The 26,004-nt window shown below is 45.8% G+C and overlaps 1 protein-coding gene and 1 long non-coding RNA gene across 5 annotated transcripts in view; both read right to left on the reverse strand.

Moving 5' to 3' along the window:
* Positions 1 to 3,311: 3,311 nt before the first annotated feature.
* Positions 3,312 to 7,133, reverse strand: LOC122113855. Of its 2 annotated transcripts, XR_006148472.1 has the most exons (4): positions 6,978 to 7,133; positions 6,632 to 6,743; positions 6,376 to 6,481; positions 3,312 to 3,644 (listed from the first exon to the last, which is right to left on the reverse strand). It is a non-coding gene; the product is annotated as an uncharacterized LOC122113855 (long non-coding RNA). The 2 variants fall into 2 exon arrangements; XR_006148471.1 differs by lacking the exon at positions 6,632 to 6,743.
* A 14,599-nt stretch (positions 7,134 to 21,732) lies between these two features.
* LOC122113541 (paired immunoglobulin-like type 2 receptor alpha) overlaps positions 21,733 to 26,004 on the reverse strand; it is a 91,001-nt gene continuing 86,729 nt past the window's right edge. For all 3 annotated transcript variants that reach the window (XM_042686552.1, XM_042686551.1, XM_042686550.1), the window contains 5 exons: positions 25,465 to 25,662; positions 24,900 to 24,930; positions 22,718 to 22,767; positions 22,448 to 22,479; positions 21,733 to 22,298 (listed from right to left, as the gene is read on the reverse strand). In XM_042686552.1, the coding sequence (XP_042542486.1) occupies positions 22,173 to 22,298; positions 22,448 to 22,479; positions 22,718 to 22,767; positions 24,900 to 24,930; positions 25,465 to 25,662 (437 nt within the window). In that variant the 3' untranslated portion in view covers positions 21,733 to 22,172. The remainder of the gene's footprint in view (positions 22,299 to 22,447; positions 22,480 to 22,717; positions 22,768 to 24,899; positions 24,931 to 25,464; positions 25,663 to 26,004) is intronic.

The raw sequence follows: 26,004 nt of genomic DNA on the forward strand, positions 1-26,004 counted from the left end.
GGGGATAAGGTCTTAGGATTTGGCTTCAGAAAAAATGACACCGCCCCATTTGAAAGGAAATGGAAAGACTTGAAAAAAATCATATTAAGTGAAGTAAGCCAGACCCAAAGAAACATAGGTCCAATGATTTTCCTTATTTGTAATAATTAGTATACATCTAGGATAATCTTAGCAGAGGAGCAGAATAGCTTAATAGCTATGAACATATGACCATATAAGATGATGCTAAGCAAAATGAACTCCAAGACATGGACACAAGAGGTTTTTCTTTGTTGTTATTGTTCTCAATGTTCTACATGATTTCTTTTTTTTTTTATGTCCCCCCCCCCCCGTGGTTTATTTCCTGTTGTCACTGTATTTGATTTTGGTACCCTGGGTAATGTATATACGTTTATCTGAACTAGGGAAGGGAAGGGGAACAACAAAATGGGAGACAAAGGACAATGTGGGAACCTATGCAGTAGTGATACCCACAAGACAATATGTTGGAAATGATCTGTACAACTTGGGGGTGAGGGGAAGAGGAAGAAAAATGAGGGGAGGATAAGTTAGACAAGAAATGTACTCACTACCTTACTTATGTAACTCTAACCCCTCTGTGCATCACTGTGACAATAAATTTTTTAAAAAAAAGTCTTTGGGACTTTCCTGCCCACGTTGGCTTCCAACTGGAATCCTCAGAGCTCAGCCTGCTAAGTAGCTAGGATTACAGGCATGAGCCACCAGTGCCTGACACCTTCCTCTCTTCCTCTCTGTCTCTTTTCTCCCCCCCTTTTTTGTTGTCAGTCATGGGGCTTGAACTCTGGGCTTGGTCCTTGACCCTCAACATTTCAGCTCAAGACTAGTGCTTTACCATGTGAGACACAGCGCCACTTCTTGTTTTCTGAGTGGTTTATTGGAGATAAGAGTCTCACAGACATTCCTGCCAGGACTGGCTTTGAACCATGATCCTCAGATCTCAGCCTCCTGAGTAGCTAGGATTACAGGTGTGAGCTTCTTTCTCCCCTTCTTGACCTCCCTTCTTATCCTTATCCCACTTTCCTCATTTTTCTTCCTCTGCACTTTTCCCACTTTTTCCTTACCCTCACCAAAAATCTTCTTTGGGTTTCATTCTGTACCAGCTGTTTCCTTACTGGGCTGATCTTGGCACCCTTCCTTCTTTTTTTGTTTCTTTGTTTTTGCCAGCCTTGGGGCTTGAATTTGAGGCCTGAGCGCTGTTCCTGAATTCTTTTGCTCAAAGTGAGTGCTCTACCACTTTGAGCTTCAGCTCCACTTTTGGCTTTTCGATGGTCAATTGGAAATAAGAGTCTTATGGACTTTCCTGCCCAGGCTGGCTTTGAACCTCCATCCACGGATCTCATCATCCTGAATAGCTAGGTTATAGGTGTGAGCCATAATGCCCAACTTGCACTCTTCTTGAAGACCATTTATTTGGCAATACTTGAGAATTTACTTTAGGGCTGTGCTGTGTTCTAGCCATCCATTTGTCTGTCTTTGTGCAAGTACTGTGCTGTTTTGTTCACTGTAGCTCTGAGAAATTTTTATGAAACCAGGCAGTGCCATACTTCTACTCTTGGCTCTCAATTTCAGGAGATGAATTATTCATTTTTGAAAGGAAAATTAATTGAGCAAAAAATGTTGAGATAGTGTCCATGACCTGAGTTCAAGCCCCATGACCAAATTCCATTTCAGACCAAATTCCATTCCATTGGGGTTGCATTAAATCCATAGATTGTTTTATTGTTTTATCTTGTCTTATTCGTCTAGTCCAAGAATATGAAATCTTTCCATTTGTTTGTGTTGTCTTTAATTTCTTTCAATATTGTCTTGTGCTTTGGTGTTAGTGTATGAATCCTTCACCTTCTTGGTTTAGCTTTTTTCTAAGTGTTTCTATTTTATTGACTGTTGCTATTATAGATGGAATGACAATCTTGATTTTTCTCTTTGGATGGATCCTTTGTTATAAACCATCTAAGTATACTTCCTGGTCCTAGCCATTTCCCTCCATCCTTTGCGCTGCTGCGTCCTGGCTGCCTTTACACACTGATGTCTTCACTGCAGGAAGCTGAGGTGGTCATGTGACTGCTCACTGTGCCTCTGGGATCTGATGTTGTTGGCTTTGATGTACAAGACCCTCTTCTCATCTCCCATCTCCTCTACCAGCCATGAACTAACCGACAGTTATTGGAATATTTTCCTCTCTTTGAGGACCAGGCAGTATTTCCTCCTTACCCCCAGCTCTTGCCCAGCTTGTTCTTTGAGAGGTTTTGTCTTCTGCTAAGCAGTCCCCTCTGGCTCCCTTTCTTTCCACTGACATTGTTTTAGTACTACCACAGTTCTTCCATAAACAATGATCACCAATTACCAAGACCTCTGAGCGCTAAGTTCCTGGAAAACCAGGCACTATTCTTGGGTTTTGATTTGCCCAATTCAAGCCAGGCTCTGCAATGTGTGCACTGGTTCAGTCCTTGCTGAAACTGAGACAACTTCCTGTCCCTTCTGCTCTGTTCTTACCTTTTCCAGGGCAGGCTGTCTCTTCTCCACCAAGCAAAAGCTGAAGACTAAGTCATGAGAGAAGACCTGACAAATGATGCCATCATGTGCTATTGCTGGTTTGCACAAACCCCATTTGAGGGTGCTTAAAGAAAATGTAGACTCTTCAGTGGCACCAATGGTTCAAGGCCAGCCTGGCCTATATTGTGAGATCCTACCTCAAACAAAACAAAACAAACTGTGTGTATGTGTGTGTGTGTGTGTGTGTGTGTGTGTATTTTTGTTGTTGTTGTTGTTGTTGGTCATGGGGCTTGAACTCTGGGCTTTGGGCACTGTCACTGTGCTCTTCACTTGAGCCATAGTGCCACTTCTGGTTTTCTGGTGGTTTATTGGATATAAGAGTGTCATGGACTTTACTGCCTGGGCTGGCATTCAACCATGATCCTCAGTTCTTAGCCTCCCGAGTAGCTAGGATTACAGGTGTGAGTCACCGGTGCCCGGCTCAAAACAGTATTTCTAAGCACAGGCCTTATAGCCTGATTTGGGGTTTGAAGGACACTCAGCAGGTGTCTGCTTTTTTTCTTTTTTGGTGCTAATTGTGGGGCTTGAACTCAGGGCATAGGTACTGTCCCTGAGCTTCTTTTTCTTAAGGCTACTGCACTACCACTTGAACAACAGCTCCACATCTGGCTTTTTTGGGTGGTTAATTGATGATGAGTGTCTTATTGAATTTCCTGCCTGGGCTGCCTGGAACATTGATTCTGAGATCTCAGCCTTCTGAATAGCTGGGCTGATAGGCATGAGCTACTGGTGCAGGTCAGATATCTGCATTTTTAATAAGCATCTTAAGTGTTTACAATGCAAGTGAGTTCTAAAACACTCATTTGGGAATACAATGGAAGGCCAACCCTGGGCCACTTACTTTTCTTTCTCCACCTGAGGAAGGCTATCAGTACTAGCACCCTGGTTATGAGTATAACAGTGGCCACTGCCACCCCAACAATGGCTCCCAGACTCAGGAGTTGAGACTTTGAAACTGTGAAACTGGCTGAGGTAACTTCAGAGGCTACACTGGTGCTTCTCTCAGTGGTGGTCTTCATCTGGGTGGTGGTCTTGATGGCTGGGGAAAGATCAGAAGTCAGCAGATTCTCCTGGAAGAATGGGAATATGAGAATGACAGGTCAGATCTCATCTTGTTCAGAGGAATATGGAGAGGGGAGCAGTTCTCAGAGATCCACTCAGAGAGGAAGAGAGGGAGGCTTAGACTCCAGATAGCAGGGCTGGGTAGAGGGATGCAAGTGTTAGAGCAGCTGCCTAGCAAGCGCCAGGCCTTGAGTTCAAACTCCAGTACCTCCAAACAAACAAACACAAAAGGATTCCAAACAACCAAGTTTAAATCCTGACTCTGTACCATTTTTCAATAGTGAATAAGAAGTCGCTTCACTACTCAGAAATAAATCACAAGAATAGAACATTAAAGCTGGGCGCCAGTGGCTCACGCCTGTAATCCTAGCTACTCAGGAGGCCGAGATCTGAGGATCAAGGTTCAAAGCCAGCTGGGGCAGGAAAGTCCATGAGACTCTTATCTGTAATAAACCACTAAAAAACTGGAAGTGGTGCTGTGGCTCAAGTGGTAGAGTGCTTGCCTTGAGCTGAAGAGCTGAGGGACAGCGCCCAAGCCCAGAGTTCAAGCCCCACAACCGACAAAAAAAAAAAAAAAAAAAAAAGAATAGAACATTATTTTTTTTTGTCATAAATCTATGTAACATAAAACATACCATTTTAACCACCTGCAATTGTGAGTTTCAGTGGCACTACATACATTCATGTTGCTGTGCAGCCATTACTTACTGTCCAATTCCTAAATGGAACAAACTAATAATGCTTATTAGAAATTATTTTTTAAAAAAGCTGAGTGCTGGTGGCTCATGTCTATAATCCTAACTACCCAGGAAGCTGAGGTCTGAGGGCCATAGTTTAAGCAGCCCAGACAGGAAAGTTTGTGATACTCTTATCTCTAATAAGCTACTCAGAAAAGGCCAGAAGTGGCACTGTGTCTCAAGTAGTAGAGCATTAGCCTTGAGCAAAAAAGCTCAGGGACAGCACTCATGCCCTGAATTCAAGCCCTAGGACCAGAATTATCTACCCATCATCTATCTATCTATCTATCTATCTATCTATCTATCTATCTATCTATCTATCTATCTATCTGTCTATCTATCTATCTCATAACAAAAATATAAAACCAGAGCAATACTGTTTTATTTTTTAACTTTGGAATATGACTAAAGGAGTATTCTAAATTCATAGTACTAAATGCTTTTATTTCTTTTCTTTTTTTGTTTCTTTTATTTGTTTTTTTTTTTTCTTTTGCTCAGGTCCTGAAGCTTGAACTCAGGGACTGGGTGCTGTCTAAGAGCTTTTTCTTTTGCTCAAAGCTGAAGCTCTATCACTTGAGTGATAGTTCTTTTTGGTATTAATTGGAGATAAGGGTCTCATGGACTTCCCTGTCCTGGCTGCTTTGAACTTCAATCCTCAGATCTCAGCCTCCTGGATAGCAAGCCTGAGAAGCATGAGCAGCTATCACTAAACTAGCTAAATGCTTGCCTGTGTGTGTGTGTGTGTGTGTGTGTGTGTGTGTGTGTGTGTGATGTGTGTGTGTGTGTGTGATGTGTGTGTGTGATGTGTGTGTGATGTGTGTGTGTGTGTGTGATGTGTGTGTGTGATGTGTGTGTGATGTGTGTGTGTGTGTGTGATGTGTGTGTGTGATGTGTGTGTGTGTGTGTGATGTGTGTGTGATGTGTGTGTGTGTGTGATGTGTGTGTGTGTGTGTGTGATGTGTGTGTGTGTGTGTGATGTGTGTGTGTGTGTGTGTGTGATGTGTGTGATGTGTGTGTGTGTGTGTGATGTGTGTGTGTGATGTGTGTGTGTGTGTGTGTGATGTGTGTGTGTGTGTGTGATGTGTGTGTGTGTGTGTGTGTGATGTGTGTGTGTGTGTGATGTGTGTGTGTGATGTATGTGTGTGTATGTTTGCACTTGTGCTCTTACTTGCCTTTTTTGCTTGAACAATACCCCCACTTGTAGTTCTCACTGATTAATTGGCGATATGAGACTCTCTTCTGGTCATAATGTTTCTATCTGTACAAAATGAGCATGCCTACTGCTATTGTAGTGTGGGGCTGTAAGAGAGCAAGGGTAATTAATACATGCATGGTGCTAGGCCAGTGGGTTTCTTCCTAAAAGTGGGCAGGTGCTGCACAGGAGTGCATCATGGCAGATAAGAAACACAGTGACTAGAAGGACATGTGGGCTTGTTTGGGAGAGGGGGCCTGGTGAGAAGAAGGAGAAGAAAAGTAGAAGAGAAGAAGGGAGGGGAGAGGAGCCCCTGGGGCAGGGAAAGGTAAAAGAGGTGCTCTGGGGAAGAGAGGGGGAAGATTGAGGGTAGGGGCACAGGAGATGGTGTGAGGTTACAGCAGGCCTAGAGACCAAGGAGACCATCCATCAGACATTTTTTTGTGCATTCTGGGATGAGCTCAGGCCTATGGGAAGAGCAAGAGTTGATGCAGGTAACACAAAATGAAGGCAGTATGAATCTTAGGGAAGTCAACTTAAACTGCAAGTCAGGGAGCAGGCAGGGCTGGAGTGCTGGTGATACTTTAGAGCGTGGACTTTTGTGGCAGAGCTGAGACCTAAGGCATGGGATTGGGGTGAACCTTAGGGGCCACTGGAAGGCAAAGGGGATGGTTATTGTCAAGAGGAAACAAAGAGTGACACTGACAGGGTCCTGGGAAGGAGTCAGAAGTCAGGGAGAGGAAAGTGAGAAGATTTGAAGTGTGAGGACTGAGGGGGTGTGGAGCTAGGTGTGGGGAGGAGGGGGCTCACCTTCAGTGATGGTGAGTTTGGTCCCACGGATGGATCACCACAACTGCTTGCCCTCATTCTTTGTCTTTAATTGGATGTGGCAGTATTATGTGGTGTCGTCCTCCTTCTGCAGGTTGGAAATAGAAAGGAAGCCTGAGTTCTTGTCCTTTGCGATGTTCAGGACCAGCTGGTCCTTGAAATGCTCATGGATGAAAGGTGGGGTCATGTTGTAGATGAACTCCCCGTGGAATAACTTCCATCTCCAAAACAGATTCACCTCAGGATCTGAGGCCAACTCCCAAGGGTAGAAGAAGTTGAAGGGGATTTCAACAGAGACTCCCAGGGTGGCAGAGATTTGTTCAGGCTGGGTCATCCCATAGTTTCTGCCTCTGAGGAAGAGGAAGGAATGTGAAGCCCTGCCAGAGGGGAGGTAGACGCTAACCCTAGATATTCCTTGCACCTGCATTCCCAGGGTCTGGTGGGACAGATGGCAGGGCTGACCCTCTCCAGGCTTGGGAGAGGAAAGTGGGTGAAGGGTTGGTCCTGGCCACCTCCTCCCGCACAGCCCTCTGCACATGCCCAGCCCCCAGGCTCCCTGTGGCTTGATGGTTGTGGCCACTCACCAGCTGTCAGGACTCCTGCAGGCAGTAGCAGCAGTGCCACCAGGACCCACCCCATAGCTGGTCTCCTCTGGGGGAGGAGGCCTGCTGAGTGCCACAGCCGGAGAGGAGGCCCTGACAGAGCCCTGGGGGCTTGCACAAGTGGGGTGAGTGCCACATGGCGATTCTGGGTCAGACTGCTTCTCCCCAAGGCTGAGGGAGGATGTTCACTTTCCCATCCCCACCTCCTTGTGGCCCACAACTTCCTTTACCATGTGACTTCTCCTTTTCTTAAAGGGCAGAAGGACCTCTTTTGTGGTCACTGAGAAAACAGTCCTCCAGCCTCCACCTCCCATTTGGTGCTGAGAGACTCACCTTGCCCTTGGCCTCACCTGTCCCAACTTGACCACCTGCCTTGTCTGATCCTTCGCCATGGCCTGTGCAGTCTCCACTTCCCTTTCTCATCCTTCTCCTCACCCTTCTTCCCCCTTCCCCTGCCTCCCCATCTCTGGGTGTCTCTGTCCTTGACTCTTGTCCCCCAGTCTCTCCTCCCAGGGGAAGGGGCTGCCCCGGGCCAGGGCTGGCTCCTTCAGAGAGAGGTGAGCACGAGTCTCAGCTCTGCTCCTAGAGCCAGGTCTTAGAAAGGATGAAGATTATGGTCCTGGGACCCACTGGAACACCAAGGCCCACTGGTGTGTGTTTTTTCCTTGTCTTCCCCTCCAGGCTGGATCAGGACCCTGCAGTTTCCAGGTGTGCAGGCTGCTTCCTTGGTGACTGGCTGCCACCTTCCTTGGTGCTGAGATGACTCACTCAGTGACTTTGGGTGTCACACTGCCCTGAGGTAACTTTGTGCCCTCCTGCCAGACCTTGTAAGTGTCACAGGGTGGGTTTGGTTCTGGACTGCGGGATCCACTTTAGTCTTCTGCTGAGTTGAGGCTCTGGCCTGGCTGCATGGCACAGTCTCTGGATGCCAAGGTTAGAATACCAATGTTCCAGCAATGGGGACCCTAGGAGGGTCCCAGATCCTCGCTTGGGCAGGGGGTAAAGACTCAGAGCAGCAATGAGTCACACATTTCCTAGTCCATGGCACACTCTGACACAAATGAGAAGAGTAGGGTGGAGGTTTGGTGATGCACAGGCTGGCTCTGTGGGAGTCTGTGCCCACCTGTGCCCAGGAGGAGCCTGGTGTCAGCTTAATGAGGGGACAGGGAAGATGGGATTATGTGTGAGAAAGTATCATGCGGCCATCACTGTGTGCAGAGGGTAACTTCCCTTTTTCCTCAACTTCCCCTTAATCCTTGCTGCCTCTTTCATACTGCTCCCCATGCTGGCCAGGCTGTCCCTGTTTTCTCTCCCCATGTGCTTTCTTTCTCTTCCCTCTTCCTACAGTCAGATGGTCCAGGGACCCCTGGAACCATGCTGGGCTCCAAGCCCCAATTGCTTTGTTCTGTTTGCCAACATTTTTGGATGGAACATGTTGATCTTTCCATTGGGGAAACTGAGGCACTGAGCCTTTGGGCTGTATTGGTCCCTGATGAGAAGGTAGTCACCAGAGAAGGTGCAGGGCCTTCCAGGGAGGGGGCCTCCAGGGAGGGGCCTGGCAGCCTGGCAGCCACCCTCAGAGGTGCATTTTGGCCTTGTGCAAGTCATCTACTCAATTGGGAATGGATGAGTTGTAGGAGGCCCCCACTGTGGTCTCACACTGTGCTCATGGGACAGTTCCACGCTGTCTTCTGTAGTGTGGACGCCCTACCAGCAGCAGTGTGGGGAGGTGACTTATCTGGGTCTGGGAGGCACCTGGGACCCTGGTGCTCACATGGCCGTGGGGAGAGGCAGATTTGGAGGCTAAGGTGGGATTCATAGTCCATATTTTAAGAGCATCTGTGGCCTCCCTCATTGGGTCCCTATCACCAGTTCTAAGGCCAAGCAATCTTTTATTTTCTTTTAATTCAGTATTGGGGTTTGAAATCATGGCAGATACTCTGTCACTGAAACTAGGGTTCTAGTCCCCTTTTTCCATTGGATATATTTGAGTTATACTTTATGCCCCAGCCTGTGGTGGGCTGGGATTCTCCTACTTGTGCTGCCCTCTACACTAGGGATACTGTGCCCAACCATTGGTCAAGATGCAGTCTCATATACTCGTGTGTGTGTGTGTGTGTGTGTGTGTGTGTGTGTGTGTGTGTGTGTTTTGGTCCTGGGCTTAAACTCAAGGCCTGGCTCTGTCCCTGAGCCTCTCTGTGTTCAAAGCTAGCCACTCTACCACTTGAGCATGCACCACTTCTGGCTTTTTTATGTGGTACTGAGGAATCAAATCCAGGCTTAATGTGATGCTAGGCAAGCACTCTACCACTAAGCCACATTCCCAGCCTCCTGTGCTTTTTTTTTTTTTTTTTTTTGCCTGGGCAAAAAGTTGGCCTTGAGCTGAATTCTCCTGCTATTTGCTTCTCCAACAGCTAGGATTACAGTCTTCTCTCAAGGTGATCTTTTAAATCTTTGTAATTCACTGAAAGTAACCGGGAGTTGATGGGGCATGCCTGTAACCCTAGCTACTCAGAAAACCATAGGTTCATGTCTATAATGCCCAGGCTCAGAGTTCAAGCCCCATGACCACCACCAACAACAACAACAAAAAAGAATCAGGAGAAGGTGTGTGCTGGTGGCTCACGCCTATAATCCTAGCTACTTAGGAGGCTGAGATCTGAGGATCATGGATCAAAGCCAGCTTGGGCAGGAAAGCCTATGAGACTCTTATCTCTAATTAACCACCAGAAAACCAGAAGTGGAGCTGTGGCCCCAAATGGTAGACCGCTGGCCTTGAGCATAAAAGAGCTTAGTGACAATGCCCAGGCATGAATTTAAGCTCTACAACCTACAAAATAATGATAGTAATAGTAGTAGTAGTAGTAGTAATAATAATAATAACAACAACTCACTAAAGGTGACTTTGAGGTCATCCTATTCTTTCTTCGTACAGCCCAAACAATTTTATCTCCAAAACAAATTTTCAATCTCTCCCTTTCATTCCATCCACCTTCAACCTTCGTTGGTTCTCCCATGCCAATCTCCCACCTCTTTCTTTTCTTTCCTTTTCTTTTGTCAGTCATGGGGCCTGAACTCTGGGCCTGGGCACTGTCTCTCAGTGCTTCAGCTCAAGGCTAGTGCTCTTCCATTTGAGCCACAGTGCCACTTCTGGCCTTTTCTGCTTATATGGTGCTGAGGAATTGAACCCAGGGCCTTATGCATTCAAGACAAACACTCTATCACTGAGCCACCTTCCCAGCCTCCCACCTTTTTCTTGAGGCCTTATTTGGAATTCCATTTGCAGAGAGAATTCCTTCCTAGTTCATCCTGATCTTCTCCTTTGAGATTTCTAATGCTGTCTGCTTATTGACCTCCCTAGCCTGATATGTGACAGACCCCACTGCCTTAGTGAGCAGTTCCAGCAGCTGGAATTCTTTGAAGCAGTGAAATGAGTCAGGATTCTCTAGATAGGTATCAACAGAAGGCTGGGTGCCAGTGGCCCATGCCTGTAATCTTAGCTACTCAGGGGGCTGAGATCTGAGGATCGAGGTTCAAAGCCAGCCTGGGCAGGAAAGACAATGAGACTCTTCTCTCCAACAAACCACCAGAAAACTGGAAGTGGCACTGTGGCTCAAGTGGTAGAGTGCTTGCCTTGAGCTGAAGAGCTGACGGACAGTGCCCAGGCTTAGAGTTCAAGCCCCACGACCAATGACGACGACGACGACAACAACAACAACAACAAAAGAATCAGCAGAAGGTATGTGCTGGTGGCTCATGCCTATAATCCTAGCTACTTAGGAGGCTGAGATCTGAGGATCACGGATCAAAGCCAGGCCGAGCAGGAAAGTCTGAGAGATTCTAATCTCCAATTAATCACCAGAAAACCGCAAGTGGCGCTGTGGCTCAAGTGGTAAAATGCTAGTCTTAAACGGAAGAGCTGAGGGACAGGGCCGAGGCCCAGAGTTCAAGCCCCACCACTAAATTAAAAAAAAAAAAAAGAATTAGCCGAATATACATGTGAGTCTATGTCTGTGTGTGTAATGTATATAATAACTATATATGTGTGTGTGTGTGTAGATGTAATTTTCAGAGGGGTTATTAGTTTGGTTTACAGAACTGAGTCCACAGTGACTGTCTGTACTCCGAGTGCCAGGACCCAATAGCTGCACAGTCCCAGAAGCCCCAAGCCCCAGGACTTGAGGGACCAGGGTTGTAGCCCCAGGCTGGGATGGAAGGCTCCCTTGAGAGTCTGCAGTGAGTCTACCTTGAAATCTGAGGATGAGGGCTGGGAAGGTGGGTCAGTGGTAGAGCGCTTGCCTTGCATGCATGAGGCCCTGGGTTCGATTCCTAAGCACCACATAAGCAAAAAGAAAAAAGCCAGAAGTGGTGCTCTGGCTCAAATGGTAGAGCTCTAGCCTTGAGCTGAAGAGCTGAGGGACAGCACCCAGGCCCAGAGTTCAGGCACCACAACCGGAACCCCCACCCCCCAAAAATCTGAAGATGATGAGTCTGATACCAACCAGTGATGGTAGTGTTTTCTGGGTGCTGGCTGGCTGGCTGCCTCCTCCTTCCATCTTTGTTCCATGGAGGTCCCCAGCCTATTAGCAAGCTGGGAGGATGGGCCCTCCTCAGTGGCTGTTCTCATGCCAATCACTCCTGGAACTGTCCTCCAGACACCCATAGGTGGGCTTTACCCATCTCCTAGGCATCTCTCAAGCCAATCAAGTTGAAGATGCAGATGAACCAACATAGAAAGACAAAAGATGGCAATGTAGGGAGAGGGAGTTGGGAAGAGGACAGGGGAAGGCAGCAGGCTAGAGCATGGGAGAACTTTGTTCTTGCCCTCAGTATACCTGGTTCAGAGAGCCCTGCTGGCTGGTCCTCTGTGGACATCCAATGTGTTAGCAGCCTCTTTGTGTTCCATGCCCTGCATCCTCTCCCTGGCCTGACAAATAGGACCCCTGCAGATTTGGTCAGAACAAGCTAGGGGCCCCTGGGAGGGAAGGCCCTGGGCAGGCAGGGGTGAGGAGGAGGGGAGGGGAGGAAGAGGGTGGACAGAGGGGTGGTGTGGGGGGAGGGGGAGGGATAGAATATTTGTGGATGGAGGATTTAGGGTGTGTGTGGTGTGTGTGTGTGTGTGTGTGTGTGTGTGTGTGTGTAGAGGAGACCCAGGGCTTGAGCTGGCAGAGGGCAGGCCAGGGAGGATTGAACAGGCTGCTGAGCTGAGGCAGGGTAGACAGGGGGCAGTAAAGCTCCAGGACCCTGGGTTATTTTTGGGCTGCACTGGCCAGGAGCTGGATAGAGTAGAAAACAGAGGGGCTGGGGAGACAGGATTGTGGTAGGTGAGGTGGGGCTGCAGGCACCTGTGCAGCCCCCTTTGTGGGACAGAGAGTGGAGGAGCAGTCTCCAGCAACCTCTGTTTTGAGGCCATCCTCATCCATGGGGACCCACCAGATGCTACCCGTGTCTAGGGGCCTCCAAACATCCTTTAGGCCTTCTTTCCCCTGAAGAGCCTCCCCCTCCTCCCCTGGCTCTGAGATACCTGAGTGCCCCGCCTCTGTTCCAGGACAGCTCCGAAATACTTAGTTCTGGTTCTTGGGTGGCCAGGCCTATACAAGACAGCCTAAGCAGAGTGGCTCAATATGGGGGAGTCATCTAGCTTGCAATCTTCAGTGCCTCAGGCCCTTTGCCCTTCTTAGGTATCCCATTAGCAAAGGGAGAAAGAGGTGACCAAATCCCTCCCATCCCACCTTCCCTGTCCCTGCCACACCAATACATTCCCTGCTAATGTGGTTCTCCTTTGCTTCTACCCTGGCTCCTAGACACTTGGATGTTAAGGCCATTTGTGGGATATAAACCATCTGGCACCGGCTTTGGTTGATCCACTACTCACCCCTGTGGCCACAAATGCAGGCTAGAGTGTGGGGACATCTATCAGAAGCCTAAAAATGAAAGATGCCACAGAAGGGGGGTGGAGAGCAGAGGCCTGGATGGGAGAGGACAATTCCCACATGCCTGTCTAGGGCTCTAGGCCCTGGAGGATCAAGGAAAGAGGTAGGGTCAGGGCTGCTGTGGCCTGACTGCCAGCCTCAACCTCCCTGTCTGGAAGAATCCATCTCCCACCTACCATGTAACACCTGCCACCTCTAAAGAGCAGCTTGAGGGGAGCTCAGACCACAAGAGGAAGGTCACCAACAGCCATGGGGTTGGGGGGAAGGATGGCGCGGAAATTTCAAAATTGTTCTCCAAGCCCTTGAGGAAGTCTGGCTTTTAAAAAAATATAGGTGGGCACTGGTGGTTCACGCCAGTAATCCTAGTTACTCAGGAGGCTAAGATCTGAGGATCACCGTTCAAAGCCAGCTCAGGCAGGAAAGGCCGAAAGACTCATCTCCAATAAACTACCAGAAAACCGGAAGTGGGGCTGTGGCTTAAGTGGTAGAGCCCTAGCCTTGAGCTAAAGAGCTGGGGGACAGTGCCTAGGGCCAGAGTTCAATCTCCATAGCTGACAAAAACAACAACAACAACAACAAAAACTATGGGCTGGATGCTAGCTCACACCTATAAATCTAGCTATTCAGGAGGCTGAGATCTAAGGCTCACAGTTCACAGCCAGTCCATGTAGGAAAGTCCATGAGCACCAAAGAGCTAGAAATCCAGGTGAATGGGAGAGCCTTGGACTTGAGTGGGAAAAGCTTAGGGACAGTGCTAAGGCCTGAGTTCAAGCCCCAGTACCGGGAAAAGCGAAAATTAGTATGTGACTCAATAAGTCTTCTTTTCAGTGGTACTGAGCATTGAACTCAGGGCCTGCCACTTGTTAGACAAACACTCTACCTCTTGAGCTAGAGTTTTGCTTTTAGTTTTTAGATAGACTCTCATGCTAGCTTGCTTCAAATCAAGATCCTTTTACTTCCACGTTTCAAGTAGGTGGAATTACAGGTATGCAACATCATGCCCACAAGTGTGTATGTGTGTGTGTGCGTGCGTGCACGCATGTACGCCTGCGACAGCTTGAATTCAGGGTCTGGGCACTGCCTCTAAGCTTTTTTGTTCAAGGCTAGTGTTCTACCACTTGAGCCAAAGCTCTACTTCTAGCTTGTTGCTGATTAATTGGAGAGAAGTCTCACAGACTTTCCTGCCTGTTCTGGCTGCAAAACCATGATCTTCAGATCTTAGGCTCCTGAGTATCTAGGAATACAGAACTGAGCCACCGGAGCCTGGCTCCATGCCCAGTTTTAAATTTGTCCTTTTCCTATTTTCTGTTCTACCTGTAGAATCCAACTTTGCCTGGTCCCAAGTCAGGCAACAAGCAGATCAAAAAAAGCCAAACCTACAGGTAAGCAAGCCAGCTAGAAGTGAGGTAGGTCTCACAGTTAAGGAAGAGCAGAGGCAGAGAGTATGAGGGGAGCTGACTGACTCAGTTCCAGGACCTGAGAAAGCAGGCAAGAATGCTGATGGAGGGCTGGGAAGATGGCTCAGTGGTAGAGCGCTTGCCTTGCATGCTCAAGGCCCTAGGTTCGATTCCTCAGCACCACATAAGCAAAAAGAAAAAAGCCGGAAGTGGCACTGTGGCTCAAGTGGTAGAGCGCTAGCCTTGAACTGAAGAGCTGAGGGACAGCGCCCAGGCCCAGAGTTCAGGCCCCACAACTGGATCAAAAATAAAAGAATGCTGATGGACACAGGAAGGAAGTTAGAGCCCCCTCATTTGTATGCTTTCTAAAATCTTATGTTCAATGTGGGAGAGGGAGTTTCAATTTTTAGTGAAGAAGGATGACTTCCTGGAGAAAGTAGACTCTGAGGAGAATCACAAAGAAAAGAAGGTCTAATGGGTGGGGGGGGGGGGGGGGGGAAGTCAGGAAGGTTGGGAAACTGGAAGCCACACAGAGAATAGACCAGACTGAAAATAAGCAGAAGATTGTAATAGGACAGGGACTAGATGTGGAGACCATTTGCCCTTGGCAAGATGTTAATTAGAAACAAATTGCCTTCATTTTTGGGGATAGGAGGTATGGGCCCCTCAAAAAGAGAATGAAGGGGAAATTTCTGAGAAGTGAATCTGTAGATGCCTCTGCACCCATCTTTGAGAAGGAAAAAGAGCCAAGGAATCTGGACCAGCCAGGTGAGGCTTAGGATGATAAGAACTTGGGGAAATGAAGTTCATGTTTGCATCTCTTCCCTTTCCCAGTCATTTCTGAACAATTCCACAGCTAAGAAGGAATGAAATACAGAATGAAAGAGCAAGTCTCATATTGTATCCAGCACACACTGTAGAAAAATAGAGAGGTTATTGGTCAGAATGACTGCAGAGCTGGCACCATGCATGCTTCCATGTTTGTTCCTTCTAATTCTTCCCATAGCTTTATGACTCTAGCTATTTTAACTGTAAGGAAACAAGGCTCTCAAAAGTTTAAAATTTGTTCAAGACCACATTTAGCATATGACTGATAAATATCTGAAATCCAAACGTGTGTTCTTTGTACTGAAAAAGATGATCTTTTTCAAAGTTTTTTTTGTTTTGATACAAGACTTTATGAATTAGACTTATAAGAAGTCAGGGTAGGTCAGGTGGCAGTGGCTTATATCTGTAAACCTAGTTAGTTGGGATGCTGAGATCTGAGGATCATGGTTCAAACCCAGAGGGGACAGGAAAAGTCTGTGTGAGACCCTCATCTCCAGTTAACCACAAAAAGCTAGAAATAGAGCTTTTTTTTTAAAAATAGTAGAGTACCAAAGCTAGCATTCACATTCGATGGAGAACTGAAAACTTTTAATAGCAAAGAAAAACTAAATGAATACATAAACATTAAGCCAGCATTACAAAGAATTCTAAGAGGGGGGATACAACCTGAAGAAAGCAACCAGGAACTGGGACCTGCCCCAAACAGGCATTACTCAAAGTCTAACTGAGCAAACACAGGAAGAAAGGAAAGAAGAAAAACTTAGGAAAACGGAATGGCAGGGCCAACAATGCATCTCTCTATACTTTCTCTTAATATAAATGGGCTGAATTCGCCAATTAAAAGAAAACGAACTGAGGACTGGATCAGAAAACAAGACCCATCCATCTGTTGCCTTCAGGAGACCCACCTCTCAGCCAAACATACAAACAAACTCAGAGTGAAGGGGTGGAAAAGGATCTACCAATCAAATGCCCCCAGTAAGAAAGCAGGTGTAGCTATCCTGATATCTGACAAAATAAACTTTTCACTAAAATCAGTACAGAAAGACAAGGACGGACACTACATATTAATAAAGGGAACAATCCAAGAGGAGGATATAACCATCATCAACTTATATGCCCCAAATATCGGTGCACCCAGATATGTCAAACAAATGCTCTCAAACTTACAGAATAAAATAGATCCCAATACGATAATACTAGGAGACTTTAACACGCCACTCTCACCAAAGGACAGGTCTACCAACCAGAGGATTGGCAAAGAAGCTACGGAATTAAGTGAGGCCATACTTCAAGCGGAATTAACTGACATCTACCGAGTATTTCACCCTAAAACAACACAGTACACATTCTTCTCAGCAGCTCATGGAACTTTCTCCAAAATAGACCATATCATAGTTCATGCAAGGAACTTAAGCAAATACAAAGGGATCGACATAATCCCCTGTATCCTATCTGACCACAGTGGAATCAAGCTAGCTCTCAATAACAAAGCATACCACAGAAATTTCTCTAATACATGGAAATTGAACAGCACACTCCTTAACAATGCCTGGGTAACAGAAGAGATCAGAGAAGAAATAAAGCATTTCCTACAACTCAATGAAAATGAAAACACCTCACAAAGAAACTTGTGGGACACAGAAAAAGCAAATTTATTGCCCTCAGTGCCCACATCAAGAGAATGGAGACAGACCAAGTAAATAATCTCATGTTGCAACTAAAACAGCTAGAAAAACAAGAAAAAATGGGACCTAAAGCTACTAGACGAAGCCAGATAACCAAATTAAGAGCAGAGATTAACCAATTAGAAAATCAGAAAACCATAACCAAAATAAACCAAACAAAAAGCTGGTTCTTTGAAAAAATAAACAAAATTGATGGCCCGTTGGCAAGATTAATTAAAAAAAGAAGAGAGGAAACCCATATTAATAGGATTAGGGATGCCACCGGAAACATCACAACACGTACCCAAGATATCCAAACAATTCTAACAGACTACTTTCAAAAGCTATACTCTCTAAAGGAAGAAAATCTGGCGGAAATGGATGCATTTTTAGAGAAATACAAGTTACCCAAACTGAGCAAAGAAGAAGTTAACCAATTAAATAAGCCAATATCCTATAATGAGATACAGGAAGCTATCAAAAGTTTTCCAATAAAAAAAAGCCCAGGACCAGATGGATTCACAGCAGAATTCTATAAGACCTTTAAAGAAGAACTAATACCCATACTCCTCAAGCTTTTCAGAGAAACAGAGAAGGAGGGAGCTATCCCAAACTCATTCTACGAAGCCAATATCACACTCATCCCCAAACCAGGCAAAGACCCAACCAAAAAGGAGAATTACAGGCCAATTTCCTTGATGAACACAGATGCAAAGATCCTTAACAAGATTCTAGCTAACAGAATCCAGAAGCACATAAAAAAAATAATACACTATGATCAGGTAGGCTTCATCCCAGAGACACAGGGATGGTTTAACATACGTAAGTCAATAAATGTAATCCAGCATATCGACAGAGCCAAGGTCAAGAATCACATGATTATCGCCACAGATGCAGAAAAGGCCTTTGATAAAATTCAACATTCATTCACGCTAAAAGCTCTGGAGAAAATAGGAATAGAAGGAACATTTCTAAAAACAATAAAAGCCATTTATGACAGACCAATAGCCAATATTATACTTAATGGGGAAAAGCTACAACCAATCCTCCTAAAATCAGGAACAAGGCAAGGATGCCCACTGTCTCCACTCCTCTTCAACACAGTCCTAGAACCCTTAGCCAGGGCAATAAGGCAAGAAAAAGACATTAAAGGGATCCGCATAGGGAAAGAAGAAGTGAAACTATCCCTTTTTGCAGACGACATGATACTATACCTCCACGATCCCAAAAACTCCATCCCCAAACTTTTAGAAATCATAAGTCACTTCGGCAAAATAGCAGGATACAAAATAAACCCACAAAAATCAGTTGCCTTCCTATACACTGATAACGTACAGGAAGAGAGGGAAATAAAGGGAGCAACCCCATTCACAATAACCTCCCAAAAAATAAAATATTTAGGAATTAACCTAACCAAAGATGTAAAAGAACTATTTAATGAGAACTATAAAAAGTTAAAGAAAGAAATTGCAGAAGACACTAGGAAATGGAAAGACCTCCCATGCTCCTGGATAGGCCGACTTAATATAGTAAAGATGGTAATACTTCCAAAACTAATATACAAATTCAATGCAATTCCTATTAAAATCCCAATGACGTACATCACTGAAATACAGAAAACAGTCCAAAAATTTATATAGAACAACAAAAGACCTAGAATAGCCAAAACAATTCTAGGGGATAAAGACAATATGGGAGGGCTATCCATGCCGAACTTCAAACTCTACTACAGAGCTATAATAACAAAGACAGCATGGTACTGGCACAAAAACAGATCCGAAGACCAATGGAACAGAATAGAAGATCCAGAAATAAATCCACAGGCCTACAGCCAGCTGATATTCGACAAAGGAGCCAAAGACACACAATGGAAGAAACACAGCCTCTTCAACCACTGGTGCTGGGAAAACTGGGCAGCCACATGCAGAAAACTAAAAGTGGACCCCAGCCTATCACCATGCACCAACATCAACTCAAAATGGATTAAAGACCTTAACATTAAACCTGAATCTATGAAACTACTGCAGGACAGAGTAGGAGAGACACTTGAACTAATAGGCACAGGAAGGAACTTCCTGAACAGAGTCCCAGGGTCACAACAAGTTGGAGAGAGACTCGACAAATGGGACTACCTTAAAATAGAAAGCTTCTGCACAGCTAAATCTATCGCAACTAAGCTAGAAAGACAACCAACTAATTGGGAAAAAATATTTACCAGCAATATATCAGACAAGGGGTTAACATCCTGTATATACAGGGAACTCAAGAAACTAATCCCTTCCAAACCTAACAAACCAATTACTAAATGGGCAAGGGAACTAAAGAGGGACTTCTCAAATGAAGAAATAAAAATGGCAAAGAAACACATGAGGAAATGTTCATCATCCCTGGTGGTGAAGGAAATGCAAATAAAGACAACCCTGAGATACCACCTTACCCCAGTCAGAATGTCCCACATCCACAAATCAGCCAACGACAAATGCTGGAGGGGATGTGGAGAAAGAGGAACCCTATTACACTGCTGGTGGGAATGTACACTTATACAACCACTTTGGAAAGCAGTCTGGAGGGTCCTTAGAAAGCTAAAGATTGACCTCCCTTACGACCCAGTCATACCACTTCTAGGCATCTACCCTGAACAACAGGAACCAATATACAAGGACACGTGCACCTCCATGTTTATTGCAGCACTGTTCGCAATAGCTAGGATATGGAAACAACCTAGATGCCCCACCACAGATGAATGGATCCAAAAATTGTGGTATCTATACACAATGGAATATTATGCAGCCATTAGAAATGACAAAATAATGGCATTTGCAGGGAAATGGATGGAGCTAGAAGGAATCATGTTGAACGAGGTAAGCCAAGAACGAAGAGACAAACGGTACATGGTCTCCCTGATAAGTGGATGCTAAATCCAAAATGTTAGGTGATACGACAAAACTAACAGGACTTAAGAAACAAAGAACTCCCGCTCATCTGGTTGAACCACTACTAAATATCCCCATGCTGCTGATCACAAATATGGTATATAACATGTGAACACTGTTATATATTACAGACTGTGGTAGACAATTTGCTCCAGGGAAGTTAGAATGAACTTGAGACTTTGAAATTATGTAATCACTTAATCACAATCAAAAAAAAAAAAAAAAAAGAACCTCGGGGAAGGGGGGGAGGGAGGGGATGGTAGGGGGAAAACAATGGAGGGGGTAACAATGTTCAAGAGGAAGTGTACTCATTACCTCACTCATGTAACTGTAACCCTCTGTATAGTATCTTTACAATAAAAAAAAAAAAAGAAGAGTGTTCACCAAGAGGCGGGGCAGCATCTGGCATGGATGGAGAGGCCCATGGAGATGCCCACTTTATTTGGGGAAAAAAAAAAAAAAAGAAACAAAGAACTCCCACTCATCTGGTCGAACCACTACTAAATATCCCCATGCTGCTGATCACATGTATGGTATATATGTGTACACCTTTATATGTTATAGACCATGATAGACAATTTGCTCCAGGAAAGTTAGAATGAGCTTGTGACTTTAAATGAGCATCATTATTCCACAATACTGTGAAATTCGGGAAATTATGTAATCACTTAATCACAATTAAAAAAAAAAAGAACCTCGGGGAAGGTAGGGAGGGAAGGGATGGTAGGAGGAAAACAATGGAAGGGGTAACAATGCTCAATAGGAAGTCTACTCATTACCTCACTCATGTAACTGTAACCCTCTGTATAGTATCTTTACAATAAAAAATTAAAAAAAAAATAGTAGAGTACTAGCATTGAGCAAAAGAACTCAGGGACAGTGCCCAGGCTTCAAGTTCAATCCCTAGTACCAAGCATGTGTGCACGTGGGTGGGTGTGCATGTGTGAGCACCCATGCATGCGCGTGTGTGTGTGCGCGCGCGCACACACACACACACACACACACACACACACACACACAAAGTCAGGATAGACAGCTTCATTCCATTTATTTAGGTTGTAAGCACAAGTTTCAAGTTCCCCAAAGCAAGGCCTCAGTACCCAGATTGTCTAAGGAAAAAGAAATTAGAATGGTACCCAGGCCCCACCAGTTTGTCACGGACAGGGTTTCTTGTTGGGAAAAGCTTAGCCTCCACACCCAGAACTACTAGCTGAGGAGGTTATTCATGTCCCAGCTGAGGATGGAGAGTCCAGTGACCTGGACTTTGAATATCTCCTGGAAGATGCTGGGAGAGAGGCAGAGGAGTGAGGGGAGCTGCAACACGGAGATAGCGCAGAGGACTTCCCCATGGCCTTCTCTGAGTGGAGCTGTGCTCCCACTCTGCTCCTTTAGAGCTGAAGGGAGAGACTTGGAGCCCTATCCCTGAGCAGCTGTTGAATCTTGGGAGTTGATCATTCCATATCAAGTTCCCATCAGATCTGCACAGGTACTGTGTTAATAAGGTAGATCTGGTTAGTTTTGTGTCTAACTGTGTGTTCCTTTCAGCTTCTTTTCTCTCCTTCTGGTGGCACTGTGGCTGGATGCTGTCCAGCATGGGAAGCTGGGAAGGAAACTGGGGCCTGATTCCTGGGAAAAACTCCAGAAGGGCAGGTCTGGGTTCTCATTGTGGCTCAGCTCCTTCCTAGCTGGCTCCAAGGCTTTGGGAAAGCCTTTCAACTACTTGGCTCTTCTCTCTCTGCCTCCTGGGCACATTATCTGCCTGTGGTTGCTGCTGCTCTATTAAAGGATCTCCATGCAAACAGTCTCCATGCATGTCAGTTATGGTGAAGGTTCAATTATGGATAGATACAGAAGCAGACCTTGGGTCTTGGCCTGGCTATTGGAGTCCAACATTTGTATTTCTCTCATCTGAGAATCACGGAAAAAAGGTGTCTGGAGAGAAGTCTTGGATGTGACTTATTTAGGAGAGTTCATTTTCTTTTAAAATAACCTTTATTTAACATGTGAATTACAGAAAACATATAAGCAAAGAACCAAATATTAGTCCCACAAACAATTCAGTCGGACATGACTGTCTAGATCCTCCATAGACACACACTAATCCCTTTTCGATAACTGACATCATATGGTATGTATCATCCTTTCCCAAAAGTTATGAATTCAACAATGCTGTTCATTTTTAGGAAAAGGAACAGAAATAGAAGGTCCTGCCCATTTTTCTCTTAGAGAAGTCATTTGGGTATTCTGAGGGTATTTTACTTTGGCAGGATTAGGAAATTGAAGTGAAAACTGGATCAAATGGTTACTTCATTTCCTATATGGTCTTCAAACTTTCTGACTTGTGAGTTGTCTGCCTCTGGCCTTGATCATTGGGAGCTGTGAATTTTGCTATTAAAAGTGGAGGACTCTTAAGGCTCACTCATTTGGTCTTTAGGACAGAGTACAGGGTCATCTCCTCCTGGGTGTTTCTATGGAGCGAAGGGCCAGCAGGCATTCTCGGTGAGGAGTTGGAGAGGTTGAGGACAGCGTAGACAGTGCTGTCAACCTGGGTGAGCGTCAAGAGAAGGTTAGACGGGAGACAGAACCGCCCCTGACTAGCAGCCTATATCCCAAGTGCCCTGCCCCCACCCAGCTCCCCATCCTTCCACCCCCCCTCCTCTCATCTCCTTTCTTTTAGAGCTTGGAGCTGCTTACCTTGGGGCTCTGTTGGGGCTCTGTTTGTTGTCCTAGGGAGAAGAACACGAGGGAGTATTGAATGGAGGTGTGACAAGGAAGCACACAGACGGCAAGGGATGCCGGAGAGACAGCAGCTGCCAGGTAAAAGCCAGAGTCACGTGAGTGGGATGAGGTGAAGAGAGGGAGAGGGAAAGGACTGAAAGGAGGGTGGTGTGCAGATGTATATAGGAGTTTGGAGAGAATGAAGGGCTAAGGGAAGAAATGGCGGAAAGATGGTATACAACTTACTTTCATAGGCAATATTTTCATATTTCTCCTCAGTGTTTTGAGAGACTTCCCTGCAGGGGCACAGGAGGATGAGAAGGATATTAGAGGCCAGTCATGAATGAATTCAGACATGTGACAGGGGCTGATTCTATTTGAGGGGGTGTCTGCCACCTGCCCTGACACTCTCAGGGTGAACCTGAGGGTGTTAGGCTTTCAGAACAAGGCCGCCTGGAAGGTGAATAATGGAGAAACCCTTGGCAGCATGGCCCTGAACTTGACCCTCAGTACTAATCAAAGGTAGGTTATTTTATGCAAACAGCTTGCACAATAATGGAGGAGGGGAAGAGGGAACACAGGAAAAATGTGCAGTGCCAATGCTGTTTTCATCTGAATGCACTGCTTCTGCTAAAACTAGCAGAAACACACACACACACACACACACACACACACACACACACACACACACACACAGAGAAAGGACCGTTTTAGGGCCCCCAGCAGGGGGCAGGGTGGGTTCCTGGAAGGAGAGTGGAAGGAACTGCTGCTACCCTAAGAATGCATAAAGGCAGGAAGAGGAAGGTTGGCGGGAGACTTTGTGTAGTAAAAGTATGATTTTTTGTGTGTTTGTGTGTATGTGCCAGTACTGGGGGTTGAAGTCAGAACCTGTATCCTTGCTTGCCTTTTTCAGATTTTCAGGTAGCTGGGAATACACATCTGACTTGCTGCTCTGACACTTTTTTTTTGGTCGGTCCTGGGGCTCTACCGCTTGAGCCACAGCGCCACTTCCAGTTTTCTACTGGTTTATTGCAGATAAGAGTCTCATGGACTTTCCTGCCCAGGCTGGCTTTGAGATCCTCAGATCTCAGCCTCCTGAGTAGCTAGGATTACAGGCGTGAGCCACCGGCGCCCGGCTTCTAATTGACACTTTATCATGTGAACCACATTTGCACCTGTGGCTTTTGGCTGGTTAATTGGAGGTAAGAGTCTTTTGGAACCCTGATGCTGGTGGCTCAGGCCTGTAATCCTGAGGATCACAGTTCAAAGCCATCACAGGTAGGAAAATCTGTGAGATCCTTATCTTCAATCAATCACCAGAAAACTGGAACTGGCACTGTGGCTCAAAGTGCCAGAGCATAAGCCTTGAACAAAAAGAGCAAAGGGACAGTACCCAGACCCTGAGTTCAAGCTCCACGATCAACCAAAAAACAAAAACAAAAACAAAAACAAAAAACAATAACAAAAAAAACCCTTCAGTTGGTATGCCTGGGCTGGCTTTGAAACATGATCCTCAGATTTCAGCCTTTTGAGTATCTAGGATTATAGTGCCTGACAAAGAATGGAAGAATGATAATGAAAAAGGGCAGGAGGAAAGGAAGGAGAGATGGGAGAGTGAAAAGGACAGAGAGCTAGAAGAGCTGGAGCAGAGTATGCCTAGAGGGGCCGTAGCATGTTCATCCGAGGAAAGGATGTATGGGGCAGAAAGAAGAAAAATATAGGCTCAGTGGTAGAGCGCTTGCCTTGCATGCCTGAGGCCCTGGGTTTGATTCCTCAGCACCACATAAGCAAAAAGAAAAAAGCTGGAAGTGGCGCTGTGGCTCAAGTGGTAGAGCACTAGCCTTGAGCTGAAGAGCTGAGGGACAGCGCCCAGGCCCAGAGTTCAGGCCCCACAACAAGACCCCCCCCCAACAAAAAAAAGAAAGAAAAATATACGTGAGAATCAATGGGCTGGAGATGTGGCTCAAATGGTAGAACATTGGCCTGTCAAGTTCAAGTCCCTGAGTTCAAACCCCAGGCATAGCCTCTTCTCTAAAGAGTCCATACCAAAAACTAAAAAGAGAAGAGGGCAAGATGTACCACAGAAGATGATTACATATAATGAAGGCTTTTAGTTAAAATATTCACCTATAAGATGTGGGGTGTGTGTGCACGTGCGTGCGTGCATGCATACCCACCCACCAAAGCTATCTTCAAACAATGATCCTCAGATCTCAACCTCCTGAATAGTTAGGATTACTGGCCATGAACCACAGGTGCTCAGATAATATATCTGTCTTATTTATTAGCACATGTTAATTGTACAAAGTAATAGGTTTCATTGTGATATTTTCCTACTTGTTCTTATAGGGGAAACTTGTAAAGAAGCCCCCCCAAACCAGCACCTCTGTCCCACTGGCCACATATCTTTGGGAGGACAAATACTCACCCTGCTGGGGTTTGAGCTGTAGTTGTCTGTCCTGTAGAAGAAAAACATGGTGTAAGTATGATTTTCATGTGATCCTCTGTCCCCCTCTTAACTGTGTCCTATGTTCAGACTAACCTTGAGGGAAACAGGGACATGGAGATGCTCTGCCCCAACCAGTCAGAGCAGTAAGCTGAGGCCAGCCATACTTGTCCTCTTACCCCCATTACAAGTCCTGTCACTCCGCTATTCTGTCTCTATTTTGTTGTTGTTGTTGGTTATGGGGCTTGAATTCAGGGCCTGGATGTTGTTCCTGAGTTTTTTGCTCTACCACTTTGAGTCATCATTTCATTTTCAGTTTTCTGGTGGGTGACTAGAGATGAGTCTTAAGGACTTTACTGCTGTGCTGGCTTCCAACTTTGATCCTCTAATCTCAGTCTCCTGAATAGCTGGGATGACAGGCATGAGCCACCAGTGCCAGGCAGGTAACTTGCATTTTTAACAACCATCTTATATATTTATAATGCAAGTGCATTCTAAAACACACCCATTGAGAAGCACAATGAGAGGCCAACCCTGGGCCACTTACCTTTCCTTCTCCACCTGAGAAAGGCCATCAGTACTAGCACCCCAGTTATGAGCATAGCTATTGCCACTGCCACCCCAACAATGGCTCCCAGACTCAGGGGCTGAGACTTTGAAACTGTGAAACCGGCTGAGGTAACTTCAGAGGCTACACTGGTGCTTCTCTCAGTGGTGGTCTTCATCTGGGTGGTGGTCTTGATGGCTGGGGAAAGATCAGAAGTCAGCAGATTCTCCTGCAAGAGTGGGAATTTGTGAGTGACAGGTCAGATCTTGTCTTGTTCAGAGGAATATGGAGAGGGGAGCAGTTCTCAGAGATCCACTCAGAGAGGAAGAAGGGGAGGCTTAGACTCCAGATGAGCAGGGCTGGGTAGAGGGATGCAAGTGTTAGAGCAGCTGCCTAGTAAGTGCCAGGCCTTGAGTTCAAACTCCAGTACCTCCAAACAAACAAACAAAAGGATTCCAAACAACCAAGTTTAAATCCTGACTCTGTACCATTTTTCAATAGTGAATAAGAAGTCACTTCACTACTCAGAAATAAATCTCG

Source organism: Dipodomys spectabilis, unplaced genomic scaffold (genome assembly GCF_019054845.1).
Source record: "Dipodomys spectabilis isolate Male_0828 unplaced genomic scaffold, ASM1905484v1 ptg000098l, whole genome shotgun sequence".
Classification (NCBI taxonomy): Eukaryota; Metazoa; Chordata; class Mammalia; order Rodentia; family Heteromyidae; genus Dipodomys; species Dipodomys spectabilis.